Source organism: Schistocerca piceifrons, chromosome 7, assembly GCF_021461385.2.
Source record: "Schistocerca piceifrons isolate TAMUIC-IGC-003096 chromosome 7, iqSchPice1.1, whole genome shotgun sequence".
Classification (NCBI taxonomy): Eukaryota; Metazoa; Arthropoda; class Insecta; order Orthoptera; family Acrididae; genus Schistocerca; species Schistocerca piceifrons.
This window is the reverse complement of record NC_060144.1, coordinates 217,902,037-217,920,122: the sequence shown is the minus strand read 5'-3', so window position 1 is coordinate 217,920,122 and position 18,086 is coordinate 217,902,037. Positions and strand designations below refer to the sequence as shown.

Genomic DNA, 18,086 nt, shown 5'->3' with positions numbered 1-18,086 from the left:
CACACAACATTTATCTGTTTGTACTTTTGGTATTCATTTCTAACGTTTGATGGTACCATAAATTTGACTCCAAGACGGTTATTCGAATATGAAATGCCTGGATGGGAAGCAGCTATGACATCCTTACAGACAGAACAACTTCGCACCCTTCCAGCAGCTGTCCTACAAAGCCAATCGCTATACTTATAGTGAGTTTTACATAACTACTTAGGCTTCCGCTGTCGGTGTCTTGATAATTAAAATTCTTCTGGGTGTGGGACCGCGTCATTGTATAAAATATAATAATTAGAAACAGTAAAACCAACATTTGGACTGTATTACAACGGCCTCCTCAGGGCAACGCTGGTTTGGTGGAGGAAAGGTGCCTCTGCTTATTGAAGAGGGTCCAATCCAATACGACATATTTGTGGAACTTTACTAGCCCTACAATATACGAGGGTTGCCCAGAAAGTAATGCACCGCATTTTGTTCTTCAACAATCGTTTGTTGAACATAATGAGAATTACACACTCAAAAGAATGGTGTTTTATCTACACAATTTTTTCACGTAATCTCCACACCGTCCTACGGCCTTCCTTCAGCGCGAAACCAGGGCGTGTATGCCCCGTCGGTACCAATCCTTATCCTGGTGGCGGAGCCAGTGCTACACTGTATGAATCACCTCCTCATCGTCCTCAAAATATCTTCCAACTGCCTAGTTGTAATGCGGCAATCCTCACGAATGGTCTCCCCAACCGCTGCAAATCGTGGAGCTCCGCCGAATCGCCTTTGGTGACCTCACTCTCTGTGCCCAGCGACTAACTGCACTTCTGTCGACAGCAGATGCTCCATAGACTTTGCCCAAGCCTTTGTGAATATTCCCCACAGTTTCTTTCTCTGTAGTGAGAAATTCAATGACGGCACGTTGCTTGTAACGTACATCACCTACAGACGCCATTTTGAAACTGTCCTGTCGGAAGTGACGGAAACTTCGCGAGCTCACTCAGGAAATTTTTAATAATACATACCTAATGTTTCGTAATCGTAGCGTTCTTTTCGACTGAGAAAAAAAATGCGGTGCATTATTTTCTGAGCAACTGCCTACATAGGGGAGACAGGGAGACAGTTATCACACGAATAGCAGAACACGAACGCTATGTGCGACTAGCACAGCGTAATAAAACCACCGTGATTGTGGATAGCCTATCGTGTTTCAGGAAGCCCGTGTGCTGGCGAAAGAGTCGTGGATGCACCAATGCAAAATTCAAGAGGCTGTTGAAATTATTACGCAGAATGACAACATCAATAGAGGGTGGCTATGAACTTCCGCCGCCCTGGCCGCTGGCTATCCCAGTTCTACGGGTAGCGAGCGGTCGCAGAGCAGAAGCCTGACCGGACACGCACGTGACAGCCCGAACAAACAGCTATAGAGGGCATTTCCGCGCACACCGGGAAGACAAACATGCTCACCAGAAACCGAGAGCCGAATAGCATACCGTCGCGAATCACTGACAAGGCGGACTAGTCAACGAATAGCTTCTTTCCTATCCTCTCCCTTTCGTCACGACTAGTCTGTTATATTCTAGCGACAATAAAGTTTCACAAATATGACGTATGACCCCAATCGTCTGCAATAAACTGAGGCACTTTTCCTTCACCGAAAACCAGCCTTGAACTGAGGAAAACCGTTGTAATACCGATGAAACGTTCGTTTTAGAGTTTATAATTAAAATATTTTATACAGTGACGCGGTACCACATCAAGAAGAATTTTAATCATCATAAAGAGTGTTACAGTTTATGTAGTTCCGAGTTTGGGCACTTCTCTGTCAGAGCAATACTGCAGTTAAGAAGTCTCAAAAAAAGTATTTACAGGTGGACAATTATTTAATTGTTGGAAAACAAACGTAAATTAGTTACAAACTACGGTGTGCACACACTTTATTCAACATTTAAACGTCGCTACAGATATTCGGATTTAGGTTATGACATATTCGATATGCCTGCCATCATTGGTGATGATGTGGCTCAGACGAATAGCGAAATTCTGCGTGACCTGCTGAAGTGCCGGAACACCATTGCTGAAGATGACGTACTGAATGGCCGTTTCCAGCTCAGCAATTGTTTTGGGGCTATTACTGCACTCGTTGTCTTTAACATCGCCCCACAAAAAGGAGCGGCATGTGCTCAGATCTGGAGAATATGGCGGTCAATCGAGGCCCTTGCCAGTAGCCTCTGGGTACCCCAGGTGAAGAATGCGGTCTCCAAAGTGCTCCTCCAGGACATCAACACTCTCCTGTTTCGATGGGGTCGAGCTTCGTCTTTGTAGGAACCACATCTTACCAAAATCAGTGTCACTTTAGATAATGGGGGTGAAATCATCTTCCAGAACATAATTGCGTAGGCTTCCGCGGCCAGAATCAGTCGACATACAGGTTTTCTGGGTTTGGTACCGCGTCATAATGTCAAAAAACTACTGCTGCTGGAGAAAAACCAACGTTTCGGCCACGATTGCAGCGGCCTTCTTCTGGGTCTAATGGTGCGTTCTAGCTATGCCGTGTCCAGACAACAGAGGTCACGTTCTCCCTCCACCACAATAACCTATTAAAATAAAGTTCCCTCTCCTTCTTCCTTAAGTGACCAATGAAACTAACTACCTTTTTTAAAATTATGACGTAATGGCATGCGCAGTGAACACTAACAACAAAATATAAAGGACACTGCATAGTTATAACGCACCATTAGACCCAGAAGAAGGCTGCTGCAATCGTGGCCGAAAACGTTGTTTTTTCTGCAGCAGCAGTAGTTTTTACATTATGACGCGGTACCGTACCCAGAAAACTTTTATGTCGACATCTTCCAGAACCTTCACGCACCGTTCGGTAGTCACCGTGTCATCAAGGAACATCACACCACTTACTCTGTCACTGGACATTTCGCACCACAGTCAGTTGTTGAGAGTGAAGAGATTTCTAGTTCCCGAAATGTGGATTCTCAGTCCCCAATATGACCCAAATTTATCTTATTGACGAACCCATCAAAATGAAAGTGGGCTTCGTCACTAAAGCAAACCATATTCACATCGAATTCCTGTTCTTCGGTTCTGTGAACAATAGTGTTGGCGAAACACAACCGCTGCTCCAAGGCTGATGGGTTTGAATTTTGTACGGGAAGAGATACAGGTCTTCAAATTAAAATGGTCAAATGGCTCTAAGCACTATGGGACTTTCAGAGGTCATCAGTCCCCTAGACTTAGGACTACTTAAACCTAACTAACCTAAGGACGTGACACACATCCATGCCCGAGGCAGGATTCGAGCCTGCAACCGTAGCAGCAGCGCGGTTTCGGACTGAAGCGCCTAGAATCGGTCGGCCACAGCGGCCGGCTGCAGGTCTTCAACAACAACTTGTCGCCGTGTCTTCCACTCGATTCTCACCTGTTGTGCAGCACGTCTGATCGATTTCCTGGTGCTGGTTTGAAACACAGCGCGTATCTTCTCGATGTGTTCAGGCGTTTTCACCCTTTTGCACTACCGACGTTGCCAACACTGCCATCACGAACAGCAATCGTTCTCTCAAACTTTCGAATCAAATTCTTGATTGTTAGCACACCTGGACCGGTTGCCTTCATCTTGAACTCTGTAGTAAACTTACTTTGAGCCGCAGTTGGGCTGTTATTGCTCACACAGTAGGCCTTCACAAGCGCTATATGCTCAGGCACGCTGTACCGCGACATTTTCACGTGCAAATGGCCGCCAACGACAAGGCGAGTGTGCATGCACACACTAATTCCCATCATGTCCCGCGGCCAAACATGCAGTTTGAATGTCCTAACGCAAACCGTTCAGAAGTTATGGCGATTTTATTTCTCACGGTTCGATAATTGTCACGCTTTATTTATGTGCAGGACACTGAGGATGAGGTACAGCGGCGAAGCGGAGATCCACGGGCTGCGCGGCTACGGCTACCTGCTGTCGGATGACGTGTTCAATGCAAGCAGCACGGAGGGCGCGTGCTTCTGCCTGGCGGGCAAAGACTGTGCGCCGGCGGGGCTCATGAACGCGTCCGCCTGTCGCTTCAACGCGCCCGTCTTCGTCTCGAGACCTCACTTCCTGCTCTCGGACCCCTCGCTGGGCGCTGCCGTCCAGGGTCTGCAGCCCGACCCGGACAAGCACAACTTCACGCTCGGCATTGAACCGGTCAGTTAGCTGCCGTACGCACACACGTTAGACGCTCTATGTATTCGCTCGTGAGCGTGTGAGTATGCGTGAGCGCGCGCGCCCATCTGTGTGTGTGAGTGTGTGTGTGAGCGAAAGTGCGCCTGTATCCCTTCCTGTGCGCCAGCGTTCGTTAACGCGCGCTTTAATGCATGCAACAACATAACAAGGAGACAGAAGGAAAAGAGACAGGTAGGAGGTTGCACGTAAGGTAACTGCTTGTAACGTCCTTTGGATCTTCGGTCTTGGCTAACACTCAGCGGTAGAGCAATGAGATTGTTCTTTCTTATGTATCGGTATCGACATTACAAAAAGAACATTGATGAACTGAACTCGCGACTTGTGGGAGATATTTACTTCAACAAATGTCGTAATTAAATCGTTTATAATCGATGGTTTATCAGCTGCTATTTAAATATTAATGATAAGTTCAAATTAGTTCCAGCGACACCAAATTCTCTATAGACTGGTTGTAATCTCAAATCTATAATCAGTCGTAACAGTGTTTTAATTCCTAACGTCAAGGAGTTTCTATATGAGCGCCGAGAGCTTCAGTCAGATAATATTGCAGCATGTTATCTCTATAAATAGCACAGAGCATAACTTAATCATAGTTAACACTTGCTTCAAGAATCATAAAAGAAGGTTGTATACATGGAAGAATCCTGGAGATAGTAGAAGGTATCAGATAGATTATATAATGGTAAGACAGAGATTTAGGAACCAGGTTTTAAATTGTAAGACATTTCCAGGGGCAGATGTGGACTCTGACCACAATCTATTGGTTATGAACTGTAGATCAAAACTGAAGAAACTGCAATAAGGTGAGAATTTAATGAGATGGGACCAGGATAAGCTGACTAAACCAGAAATTGTACAGAGTTTCAGGGAGAGCAATTGACTGGAATGGGGGAAAGAAATACAGTAGAAGAATAATGGGTAGCTCTGAGGGATGAAATAGTGAAAGCAGCAGAGGATCAAGTAGGTAAAAAGACGAGGGCTAGTATAAATCCTTGGGAAACAGAAGAAATATTGAATTTAATTGATGAAAGGAGAAAATATAAAAACGCAGTAAATGAAGCAGGCAAAAAGGAATACAAACGTCTCAAAAATGAGATCGACAGGAAGTGCAAAATGGCTAAGCAGGGATGGATAGAGGACAAATGTAAGGATGTAGAGGCTTATCTCACTAGGGGTAAGATAGATACCGCCTACAGGAAAATTAAAGAGACCTTTGGAGAGAAGAGAACCACTTGTATGAATATCAAGAGCTCAGATGAAAACCCAGTTCTAAGCAAAGAAGGGAAAGCAGAAAGGTGGAAGGAGTATATAGAGGGTCTACACAAGGGCGGTGTACTTGAGGACAATATTATGGAAATGGAAGAGGATGTAGATGAAGATGGAATGGGAGATACGATATTGCGTGAAGAGTTTGACAGAGCACTGAAAGACTTGAGTCGAACAAAGCCCCGGGAGTAGACAACATTCCATTGGAACTACTGACGGCCTTGGGAAAGCCAGTCCTGACAAAACTCTACCATCTGGTGAGCAAGATGTATGAGACAGGCGAAATACCCTCAGACTTCAAGAAGAATATAATAATTCCAATCCCAAAGAGAGCAGGTGTTGACAGATGTGAAAATTACCGAACTATCAGATTAATAAGCCACAGCTGCAAAATACTAACGCGAATTCTTTACAGACGAATAGAAAAACTGGTAGAAGCCGACCTCGGTGAAGATCAGTTTGGATTCCGCAGAAATGTTGGAACACGTGAGACAATACTGACCCTACGACTTTTCTTAGAAAATACATTAAGGAAAGGCAAACCCACATTTCTAGCATTTGTAGACTTAGAGAAAGCTTTTGACAATGTTGACTGGAATACTCTCTTTCAAAATTCTAAAGGTGGCAGGGGTAAAATACAGGGAGCGAAAGGCTATTTTCAATTTGTACAGAAACCAGATGGCAGTTATGAGAGTCGAGGGGCATGAAACGGAAGCAGCGGTTGGGAAGGGAGTGAGACAGGGTTGTAGCCTCTCCCCGATGTTATTCAATCTGTATATTGAGCAAGGAAACAAAAGAAAAATTCGGAGTAGGTATAAAAGTCCATAGAGAAGAAATAAAAACGTTGAGGTTCGCCGATGACATTGTAATTCTGTCAGAGACAGCAAAGGACTTGGAAGAGCAGTTCAACGGAATGGACAGTGTCTTGAAAGGAGGATATAAGAAGAACATCAACAAAAGCAAAACGAGGATAATGGAATGTAGTCGAATTAAGTCGGGTGATGCTGAGGGAATTAGATTAGAAAATGCGACACTTAAAGTAGTAAAGGAGTTTTGCTATTTGAGGAGCAAAATAACTGATGATGGTCGAAGTAGAGAGGATATAAAATGTAGACTGGCAATGGCAAGGAAAACGTTTCTGAAGAAGATAAATTTGTTAACATCGAGTATAGATTTAAGTGTCAGGAAGTCGTTTCAGAAAGTATTTGTATGGAGTGTAGCCATGTATGGAAGTGAAACATGGACGATAAATAGTTTGGACAAGAAGAGAATAGAAGCTTCCGAAATGTGTTGCTACAGAAGAATGCTGAAGATTAGATGGGTAGATCACATAATTAATGAGGAGGTGGCGAAGAGTTCTCGGGCTTCCAGCCGGGTGGCGGTGTCTTCAAACTGCGACGTTTCGACGAGTGACATACTCATCAACTTCGCCAGAAGATGATGAGTATGTCACTCATCGAAACGTCGCAGTTTGAAGACACCGCCACCCGGCTGGAAGCTCGAGAACTCTTCGCCATCTGTATACGCCGTGTAAGCATACATTCACATTTAATGAGGAGGTATTGAATAGAATTGGGGAGAAGAGGAGTTTGTGGCACAACTTGACAAGAAGAAGGGACCGGTTGGTAGGACATGTTCTGAGGCATCAAGGGATCACAAATTTAGTATTGAAGGGCAGCGTGGAGGGTAAAAATCGTAGAGGGAGACCAAGAGATGAATACACTAAGCAGATTCAGAAGGATGTAGGTTGCAGTAAGTACTGGGAGATGAAGAAGCTTGCACAGGATAGAGTAGCATGGAGAGCTGCATCAAACCAGTCTCAGGACTGAAGACAACAACAACAACATTGCGATTTGCTAGGATTTTGAATTTTGAGTTTGATTTTTCTGGAATCCTATTTTTCTTTCGTATGTTAATAAATTACTAAGTATTAGATTCCTGATTCAATTACTGGTTAATATCCAAATAATAGTGTTAACTGGAAATTTGTCTGCTTGTTCATTTTTTATGGAATTTGGAACTTGTTTTGGGAAAATCTTTGGGAATTTGGGAGCTAATTTTTGATTTTCATTTCTCGTCCGAGAAAGTTGCATTACATGCTACATTATTTAATTGAAATGAAAGGCCGGCCGGGGTGGCCGAGCGGTTCTAGGCGCTACAGTCTGGAACCGTGCGACCGCTACGGTCGTAAGTTCGAATCCTGCCTCGGGCATGGTTGTGTGTGATATCCTTAGGTTAGTTAGGTTTAAGTAGTTCTAAGTTCTAGGGGACTGATGACCTCTGAAGTTAAGTCCCGTAGTGCTCAGACCCATTTTTTTAAATGAAAGCGGAATATCAAACAGGATTCTGAAAAGTTATTCCATTTTAACCCTTTCGTGGTTGATGGGATACAAAAACTACAGTCTGGAAAAAGTGGAACACCAAGACCAAGAGATCTGATCACAATGTAATTTATTCCACTCATTAGGGACATGACACTACACAAATGATTAGCATTACAGGCTGGTACACGCACTGTGACTGTGGATATTCAGTAGGGTCATCTCGTGTCACCGACAGAACTGCTAGACATCGTGGTACGGAATGAAAGGGCACCTGAATATGCTATTGGGGAATACTCTGCCACGAAGTTTGTAGGCGCGTCCACAAAGCATCAACTATGGCTGTAGGAGGACCATATCCCAGACATGATCAGTTGGTAATATGTCACGCGAACGGCGTACGGGCAGGCCAGAGACGTAGGAGGCGAGATCGTGTGTTATAGGCAACGTGCCCCAAACCATCGTAGATTGTGTTTCATCACTATGCCGCTCAACAATACAGTCTGCCCGACAGTGTTCATCACGGCAGCATCAAACGCGTATGCATCCGTCACTGTAGGACATGTTGGAGCGAGATTCGTTGGAAAACATTTTGCCACTCAGCACGCCAGTGTCGACGTTCACGTGCCCATTGCAGTCTGCAGTGTCGGCTGGTTCTAGTCAATGGAAGCTAACGCAGTGGCATGCATATCACCAGTCCAGCCTGCAAAAGACATTGAATATCTGAAGAAGCGTGTGTACTCTCTTCCTCGTCGTATTGAGGCCATGACCAAAGCCAGCAGCCGTGATATGCGGTATTTTCGTGATGTCTGGCGGCGGTAAGGTATGTACACTACTGTCCATTAAAATTGCTACACCAAGAAGAAATGCAGATGATAAACGGGTATTCATTGAACAAATATATTATACTAGAACTGACATGTAATTACATTTTCACGCAATTTGGGTGCATAGAGCCTGAGAAATCAGTACGCACAACAACCACCTCTGGCCGTAATAACGGCCTTGATACGCCTGGGCATTGAGTCAAACAGAGCTAGGATGGCGTGTACAGGTACAGCTGCCCATGCAGCTTCAACACGATACCACAGTTCATCAGGAGTAGTGACTGGGGCATTGTGACGAGCCAGTTGCTCGGCCACCATTGACCAGACGTTTTCAGTTGGTGAGAGATCTGGAGAATGTGCTGGCTAGGGCAGCAGTCGAAAATTTCTGTATCCGGAAAGGCCCGTACAGGACCTGCAACATGCGGTCGTGAATTATCCTGCTGAAATGTAGGGTTTCGCAGGGATCGAATGAAGGGTAGAGCCACGGGTCGTAACACATCTGAAATCTAACGTCCACTGTTCAAAGAGCCGTCAGTGCGAACAAGAAGTGACCGAGACGTGTAACCAATGGCACCGCATACCATCACGCCGGATGGTACGCCAGTATGGCAATGACGAATACACGCTTCCAACGTGCATTCACCGCGATGTTGCCAAACACGGATGTGGCCATCATGATTCTGTAAACAGAACCTGGATTCATCCGAAAAAATGACGTTTTGCCATTAGTGCACCCAGGTTCGTCGTTGAGTACACTATCACAGGTGCTCCTGTCTGTGATGGAGCGTCAAAGGTAACCGCAGTCATGGTCTCCGAGCTGATAGTCCATGCTGCTGCAAACGACGTCGAACTGTTCGTTTTCTTGGAAACGTCCCCATCTGTTGACTCAGGCATCGAGACGTGGCTGCACGATCCGTTAAAGCCATGCGGGATAAGATGCCTGTCATCTCGACTGCTAGTGACACGATGCCGTTGGGATCCAGCACGGCGTTCCGTATTACCCTCCTGAACCCACCGATTCCATATTCTGCTAACAGTCATTGGATCTCGACCAACGCGAGCAGCAATGTCGCGATACGATAAACCGCAATCGCGATGGGCTACAATCCGACCTTTATCAAAGTCGGAAACGTGAATGTACGCATTTCTCCTCCTCACACGAGGCACCACAACAACGTTTCACCAGGCAACGCCGGTTAACTGCTGTTTGCGTATGAGAAATCGGATGGAAACTTTCTTTATGTCAGCACGTTGTAGGTGTCGCCACCGGCGCCAACCTTGTGTGAATGCTCTGAAAAGCTAATCATTTGCATATCACAGCATCTTCTTCCTGTCGGGTTAAATTTTGCGTCTGTAGCACGTCTTCTACGTGGTGTAGCAATTTTAATGGTCAGTAGTGTATATATTTCAGACGGTAGTATGCATGCGCCCATTCCTACCCCTTCGCATTGGGATCATAACAATCATCATATTTTATAAACAGTTCAAGATATCGAAACGAAGTATTTTGCAAATGAAAGCAAGAGACACATATATTTCATGATAAACGCTCGAAACAGTTTTATTCGTCGAGATATGGAAATAACTCGTCCGCAGCAATGACAGGGCCGGTAGAACAGGACGCCAATAGCACTTCGTTCTCTAAGCGCAGGATATGATGGCTTTTCGAGCGGTAGTACATGAATCAGTTCCGTAACGTACTTGTTAAGTCCATCAACTGGCAAGCAAAGCTTTAGTTTATGGATTAGAGTGAAACATTATGACCCCTTACACAGCGAAAACGGTGCTGGTTTTACTGGCAAATGGTTCAAATGGCTCTGAGCACTATGGGACTCAACTGCTGAGGTCATTAGTCCCCTAGAACTTAGAACTAGTTAAATCTAACTAACCTAAGGACATCACAAACATCCATGCCCGAGGCAGGATTCGAACCTGCGACCGCATCGGTCTTGCGGTTCCAGACTGCAGCGCCCTTTACTGGCAGCCCACCTGTGTAACTCGTTAGCGCATGCTTGTGTGGTTTTATTCGACTCAGAAGTAGCCCGTTCGAAACTTGGTCATGGAATAACTTTATATTTATAGCCTCTTATACAATCTCTCAATGTGTTACCTCAGTGCCATTTGTAACGATAATTGTTATGCGACTTCGTGAACTTGTACTTTCAGTAATATGTGGGAGCCCTTTATGTGCATTCAGTATTTAGAATCGTGCATATCTAAAAAGTCTGTAATTGGAAGCCTAATTGCTATTTAGAATTTGACTTGACAATATGTTGATTTATACTAGATTGTTTAGCGGTTGTTTTAATCCAAGCCAGTAATCGTTCGCATCTTCCCTTCTACGTCTCTCTGAAGTATTAGTTAAACACGTTTGCGACAGCTGACGCAATGCACATTGTGAGCACAAATATGAATGTGTTTCATTTCAGCATACCAGTTAAGTTCGTCATTGTACGAGTCTATGAGATGCAGGATAACACAGAGAACGTCCGTTGCACATAATCACAAGTCAAGGAAGAAATGTTTTCAGTTTCTGGATATGGTTTCGTCAGAAAAATCACGTTAAGGTTAAACATTATCAAGGAATCAGTTCAGTGCATTCAGATATGTCGCACACAAGTCAGATTCGAGTCTAAATTATACGGCTTTCAATGATTTTTCTTGTTAGAAGAAATTAATTGCAATATTTTTCAGGAGAGTAATTTAGAAGCATTATCCTAAATACAAAATTTAGTCAGTCACTTTCATTGTGCACTTGCATCGTTTTGTGCATACGTTTGTCCAAAATGTTCCAGTAGTCAGGGTCTTTCATGATACCATGTGCATTAACTGCCCACATCTTTAACGGGGAAACATCCCTATACAACAGTGTCCTCTTCTCCATGCTTCATGAGTGGAATCTTCTAGCGTGGATCACATCTTTCCACCTGTAGGACGACGAAGGTACATAGTCTCATGAGTAGATATCAAATTAAATTTCCTTATGTTTCTCCGTTAGCCTTTGGGCCAATATGTGACAGTCAACGTCCGCGGCTCGTGGTCGTGCGGTAGCGTTCTCGCTTCCCACGCCCGGGTTCCGGGGATCGATTCCCGGCGGGGACAGGGATTTTCTCTGCCTCGTGATGACTGGGTGTTGTGTGCTGTTCTTAGGTTAGTTAGGTTTAAGTAGTTCTAAGTTATAGGGGACTGATGACCATAGGTGTTAAGTCCCATAGTGCTCAGAGCCATTTGAACCATTTTTTTATTTTTTGTAACAGTCAATTTGCAACGTTCTTCAGCAGAGGAAGTTCTCTTCTTCCTACTTGCTTAAACGCGAAAAAGTTTCTTGCAAGGACTGCAGCCTGTCAAGCTATGATCGCAAATTCAACACTTTCTTTGTAGTTTGTTGCTCGTATGACCAGAGATTCTGTAACTTTTATTGTAAAAAGACCCCACCTGTCTAGGTACTTTTAAAGCACAGCCTCTGTTTTACCTTCTTTCAAAGAATGTATTACTGTCTCATTAAATTCTGTGGAATTACCTTTATGTTTTAACTTTTCTGGATAAGATAACCATTCACTATTATGAAAATGAGACCTTAAACCGTTATTAAAAACACTTTTAAACTACAGTTGATATAGTCTCCACAGGTTACTGGTGAAATGTAATCATAATTTAATTAATTCTCGGCAGTCGAAATGTTTTATTAGTAATAGAGCTCACATTCGTTGGTCATATTCGGTTCTAACAATGTCCCCGGTTCGATTCCCGGCGGGGTCAGAGATTTTCACCTGCCTCGAGATGACTGGCTGTTTGTGTTGTCCTCATCATTTATGAAAGGTTGGGAATTTGTACGGGCGCTGATAACCGCGCAGTTGAACGCCCCACAAACCAAACATCATCATCATCGTCTAACAACGACCACTGTTAAGTAATTATTATGACCATGTAATTATTATGAGCATGTACTGTTAACGACTGGGAAAGTACTGAATAATCCTAGTTCAAGTTTCAAGACACTTTCGGAATTTACTATCGGTTATAGTCGCAATGATTTCTAGCCCTTACACCCACACACTCTTGAAATCCGAATTGTACCTCTCATACAGTGGCGACGCGTGTGGTATGCCTAACTGTAATCGCTTTTAAAAATTGTTAAAAGTGACTATTTTTATTGTAATTATTATTATTGTCATTGTTTTTATAATTATGTTATTGTTTACGATTATCCGTTATTTGTCGCGTCACGCCCTAGTATTACACTGAGTAATGTCGTATGCTGTCTATTAAAGTACAGGGCCCAACCTCGCAAAGATTAGGCTTAGTGAGTGATACTGGACACTCGAAAAATACCTGTTATTCCACCTAGGTGAATAAGTATGACATTAAAAGTTTCGATACGCACAGTTTTATTTATATCTGAGGTTAATTCCGCAATCCTTCTTGTCGAAAACTTAAATCACGCAATCGTTGAATGACACTTGCTTTCTCACGGATTTGAGCAATCGTTTTTATTGGATAACAAAGCAAGGTGAGAAAATCATGTTTACATCTGTTTATTTCGAAGGTAAGTCTTGATCCAAGGCCGAAAATGGTGTTTCCGCCGAAGCATTGGTTGGAGGAATGATTACATTTAATTTCATCATATTTGGTGCTTCAGGTACCGCTTCACTGAGGCAACAGGATGTGAGATATTGACTTTGCCTAGATACAAAACATATGGCCAACACTACGGTTTTTGTGTCTCTTTACAGCCACATAACCATTTGTAGGAGAAGTACCATGATTTTTGAAAATGTGTGACGTAATTTTTAGTTAGTGTATTTAAATGCTGAAGATTCGGTGTGGGCCGTCCATGTACGATCAAGTCGCTTGTCCCCTCAAACTAAGTCATCCAAACGGATGTTTTCACGGACTTTGAAGCACATATTTATTTGACTGAATTTCCTCATTTTTGACATATTTACTACGTCAATATTGCTTCAGCAACCCATCTTCACAGTTACGCAGAAAAAATTTAAAATCATTAGAAAATACACCTGTTCACTAAAACTACAATGAATAAATAATAATATGTACTAAAACAGTATGAAACACTGAAATATATATATCCTTTCATCTCTGTAGCGTGCTAAACCACGTGTCTTTTAGAAGAGCTAGAGAATCGTAGGCGCTATACGATTATCAGCCGGCTTACAGCTGCACAGCCCGCCTCCTCTTTCTCTAACGAAAACGAGACAAGGGGAGGACCTTGCAGTGGGATGAGTTAATCGCTGTTGCTGGGAAGTTACGGGAATGTAGCGTGTAGTTGACCCGCCCCTGTTGCCTTCCAAACTGGCGCCTGTCACACCGACACCCATTAATGTCTTAAATTCCCCCGGATTAATAGTGCATTTTACGAATATGAAATATGAATGCAACTGAAATTGTAGAAAAAATATATTCCAGGAATGTTTAAATGTGAGGAAATGCGTCTTATCTGTAACTGTAACTGGCAGTTTCTGTAACTGTAATTGACAATTACAGCAGTTACTAGCACACAACTATCAGTGAGAATTCTGTCCGCTTACTGAGCTGAGTGGTAACGTGCTCGCCTCCTGTGCGGCGGGCCCGGGTTCGATTCCCGGCCGGGTTGGAGGCGTTTCTCCGCTCGTGGACTGGGTGTTGTGGTGTCCTCACCATCATTTCATCATCGGCGCGAGAGATGGCCAACGTGACGTCGACTGAAATAAAACCTGCACTCGGCTGCCGAACTTCCCCGCTTGGGGCTTCCCGGCCACCAATGCCACACGCTCATTTCCATTTTCCAGTGACAATTCTTCCAGTTATTTGTAATAACCAACGTAAAATGCAATTCTGCGTAAATCACTCGCTATATCGTTTCGTCTCTCCTCTGTTAACTAACTGCATTATAGTCACTTTAATACCTTTAACACGACCACATGCCCAGCGCCCATTCTCCAGTTCCACACCGTTGTATCAAACAATACCTGTCGCCCGCACTAGCCGTGCTGTAGTTCAAATTGAGCCAACGCAGGAGGAAGGTTACGCCCTACACCGCTGTCACAAAAGTGAGAGCTATGCTTATTTACTGCACGTACGTACAAATATCCACCCATACTGACTCCGCTGTGCCGTGGAACAAGCACTGAATCCCTTATGCGCTTAACCCTAGCAATAACAACGCATTTTCCGTAACGCACATTTCTGATGGTGGATATGCCCACCCTCAAAAAATTGAAAAAAAAATTACAAAATTGTTTTATTGTTGTGAAATTTTATCAACAACATACATTTTGAAGAGATACTGGTGTGTAAGCAGGGTTCAGAACTTGGAAATATCTTCTGCGTACTCTTAACAATATCAACACACTTTCAGTAACGCGTACCACCGATACTGGGAGGGGTTATGTACTTTATGCTCACTGCAAATTTTTTAATGGAAAATTCGTTCATTGTTGTTGACTTTTACTAACAACACACTTTTTAAACTGCAATTGATGTGTAAGTAACGTCCTGAACCTGAAAATATTGAATATGACATTCATCGGGGTGGGTGACATCCACCACTAAGACTTATATTTTTTAGTTAAGTTTAACCGAAAAATTTAAAATACTTACGGTATCTGTAGAATTCATTAAAGACAATAAATATTTCCTTTTCAGAATTTTAAAACATAAAGTAACTGCCTAGACGACACAATGTTTTCAAAAGATGACCGTAAAGTATCCCCTCTCACGTAATATTACGAAGGTTCAGTCTTCGACTTGAGCAGTTTGTTTACATGCTGCCAACTTTATAGTACAAAAGTACTGTGTTGAAATCCTTTTGAGAGCTACTGCATCTCAAACTTTGGTAAAGGATTACGAGGGACTCGTTTTATTGACCAGTGTATTTGATAACCTTGTGTTATTTTTATTATGAGTCATTCCCTTCTGGACTCAACATATATGTTTTCTGTTCCTTTTATTTAGTCCCTGGTGCAGCTTTACTGCCTTAACCTTCTTGGTGACATTCATGCCCAGCCACATGATTTTCGTTGACGCAGTACTGAAAGCTGTGCCATTGGACTTTTGAATCCAGGGTGAGGAAATGACAGCTAATGGAATGAGTTGTAAAGTCACGTGCGCTGGCGCCACTTCACGTTCGCGTTAGAAGTCTGCTCAACATGTTGGCATGTCCAGTGTCGTAATGGTACTATTTTTTGCACTCCACGACACTAAATGACAGCACGCGTCGTAGATTTTCGCTGTTCTTGGGTGAATCTTCTGCATACGGAATCTGTGGCTAGATGTGATTTTTTTCCCCAGCAGTCTGTGAACAACGGAATGATTAGCAATGAACCGTCTACTTGCAAGTGATTTTGATTATGGGAATGGATACGTTGCTTTAAAAAATCAAAGATGTCTTCGATATTTTAATTAAGAGAGTAGCTATGTATAAGTGACTGTAATGTACGACATATACATAAACAAAGACATAAATAACAGCATTTTTTTAGTGAACGCTTCAGAATAGATACCAAATCTAAAATGTTTGAAGTACCCCACAGACAGTACGTGTGACTAGAAAAAATTCTCTACTTGAATAATTCCTTTTGTATTCTGTAAACTGTTATTTTAAGTCATAAATTGTTCAGTGCGAACGTCTGTGGGCAACAGAAGGTTCAAATAGTTCAAATGGCTCTGAGCACTATGGAACTTAACATCTATGGTCATCAGTCCCCTAGAACTTAAAACTACTTAAACCTAACTAACCTAAGGACAGCACACAACACCCAGTCATCACGAGGCAGAGAAAATCCCTGACCCCGCCGGGAATCGAACCCGGGAAGCAACAGAAGAACTACTATTCGAAATTTCTAAATCTATTCTAAATTTGCTTAGCTGTGAACAGTACTTCTAAGTGGACGTTTCCCTACCAAAATCGACAGAAAAGAAGCCGCAGTTGCTCTGAGACATAACGCAGTTATCTGAGATTTGGATGAAGGGGTCCAGCTGGTTTCGGAACTGTGGAAGTGGATTTCTGGTTGTAGAATTCGTACTACAATAGAGTGGAACATACCGGATATGTGGTCAGAGCTTCTTTTTCAGATCAAATTTTGTGTAATTTCTGATGTGCCGTCCTAGGCGAAAGTAAGCTTTTCTAAACGAAAATGACAAAATTCTGTAAGTTTATCGATAGATAAATGGTTTCTTTGGTGGATGAAAAACGAATTCGCTATCTAATTTATTCTTGGGATATTAATTCAATGTTTATGTCGCTAAGTATCTGTTGCCTGTAGTCATTCTATAATGATAAACAAATTCCTCACCATATGAATTCTTGCGCGAACTTCAAGTTATTTCATGTAAAAACAGCACTTGACTTCCAAGACGTAAGAAATAAAGGACAAACTAAACTGTTTCCTTGCAATTACAGCCCTGAATTGATTCTAGTTGTGCCAGGCCAATATCTAAATACTCTGTTCCAAGTTAAAGTGAGTTCACAAACACCGATGCGCCTCTTCTATTGCATGCTATCTCTTTTTATGTTTTCAGTTCACGGGAATCCCCCTGTACGTGAACGCGCGTCTCATGCTGAACGTCATGCTGGAGCCTGTGGAGCTAGTTTCGTGAGTATTAATCAACCAGCCTCCAGTTAGTGCATTTTCAGTGTGAAACCGAGCTCCACAATGAAATCTCGGTTTCTTAGGGATACTTGGGCTGATTTATATGTGGTCTTTGGTGGCTTGTTACAGAGTAATTGCTTGTAGCTAGATTTGTTACTGCCGCGCGAATTGCCCGCGCGGTTTGGGGCGTCATGTCACGGACTGCGCGGCCCCTCCCGCCGGAGGTCCGAGTTGTCCCTCGGGCATGGGTGTGTGTGTTGTTCTGGCCACGACAGAATATTTGTGGGACCAGCTCTGACGTCATATCCGTCTCAGTGTCAGTTGTGAGCTGTTTTGCCTCAGGACAGGATGCCACTGCTTTATGACACCCTCCCCAACTGAATCAGTGCAGGGTGCAATGTAAAACTCATAAGTAGGCTCGTACTGCCAAGTTCTTTGTAAAATACACTACTGGCCAATAAATTGCTATACCACGAAGATGACGTGCTACAGACGCGAAATTTAACCGATAGGAAGAAGATGCTGTGATATGCAAATGATTAGCTTCTCAGAGCATTCACACAAGTTTGGCGCCGGTGGCGACACCTACAACGTGCTGACATAAGGAAAGTTACAATGAAATGAACACCCTTAGCAGCTTACAAGCGTTGACATACGTCAACGGGGACAGATGAAAATGTGTACCCCGACCGGGACTCGGGCCCGGGATCTCCTGCTTACATGGCAGACGCTCTATCCATTTGAGCCACCGAGGACACAGACAAATTGTCCCGCACAACATTCGTAGTGCCCCCGCCCACGCGTTGCCGATTCCCATAAGAGTTCGGGCACTGTTTGTGCATTCGCACAGAAGAAGAAGATGGCC

The 18,086-nt window shown here is 43.4% G+C and overlaps 1 protein-coding gene across 1 annotated transcript in view; it reads left to right on the top strand.

Moving 5' to 3' along the window:
- LOC124805559 (protein croquemort-like) overlaps positions 1–18,086 on the top strand; it is an 84,897-nt gene that overhangs the window by 52,752 nt on the left and 14,059 nt on the right. Inside the window, exons 6-7 of the mRNA XM_047266126.1 lie at positions 3,886–4,177; positions 17,151–17,224. Coding sequence (XP_047122082.1) covers positions 3,886–4,177; positions 17,151–17,224 — 366 coding nt within the window. The remainder of the gene's footprint in view (positions 1–3,885; positions 4,178–17,150; positions 17,225–18,086) is intronic.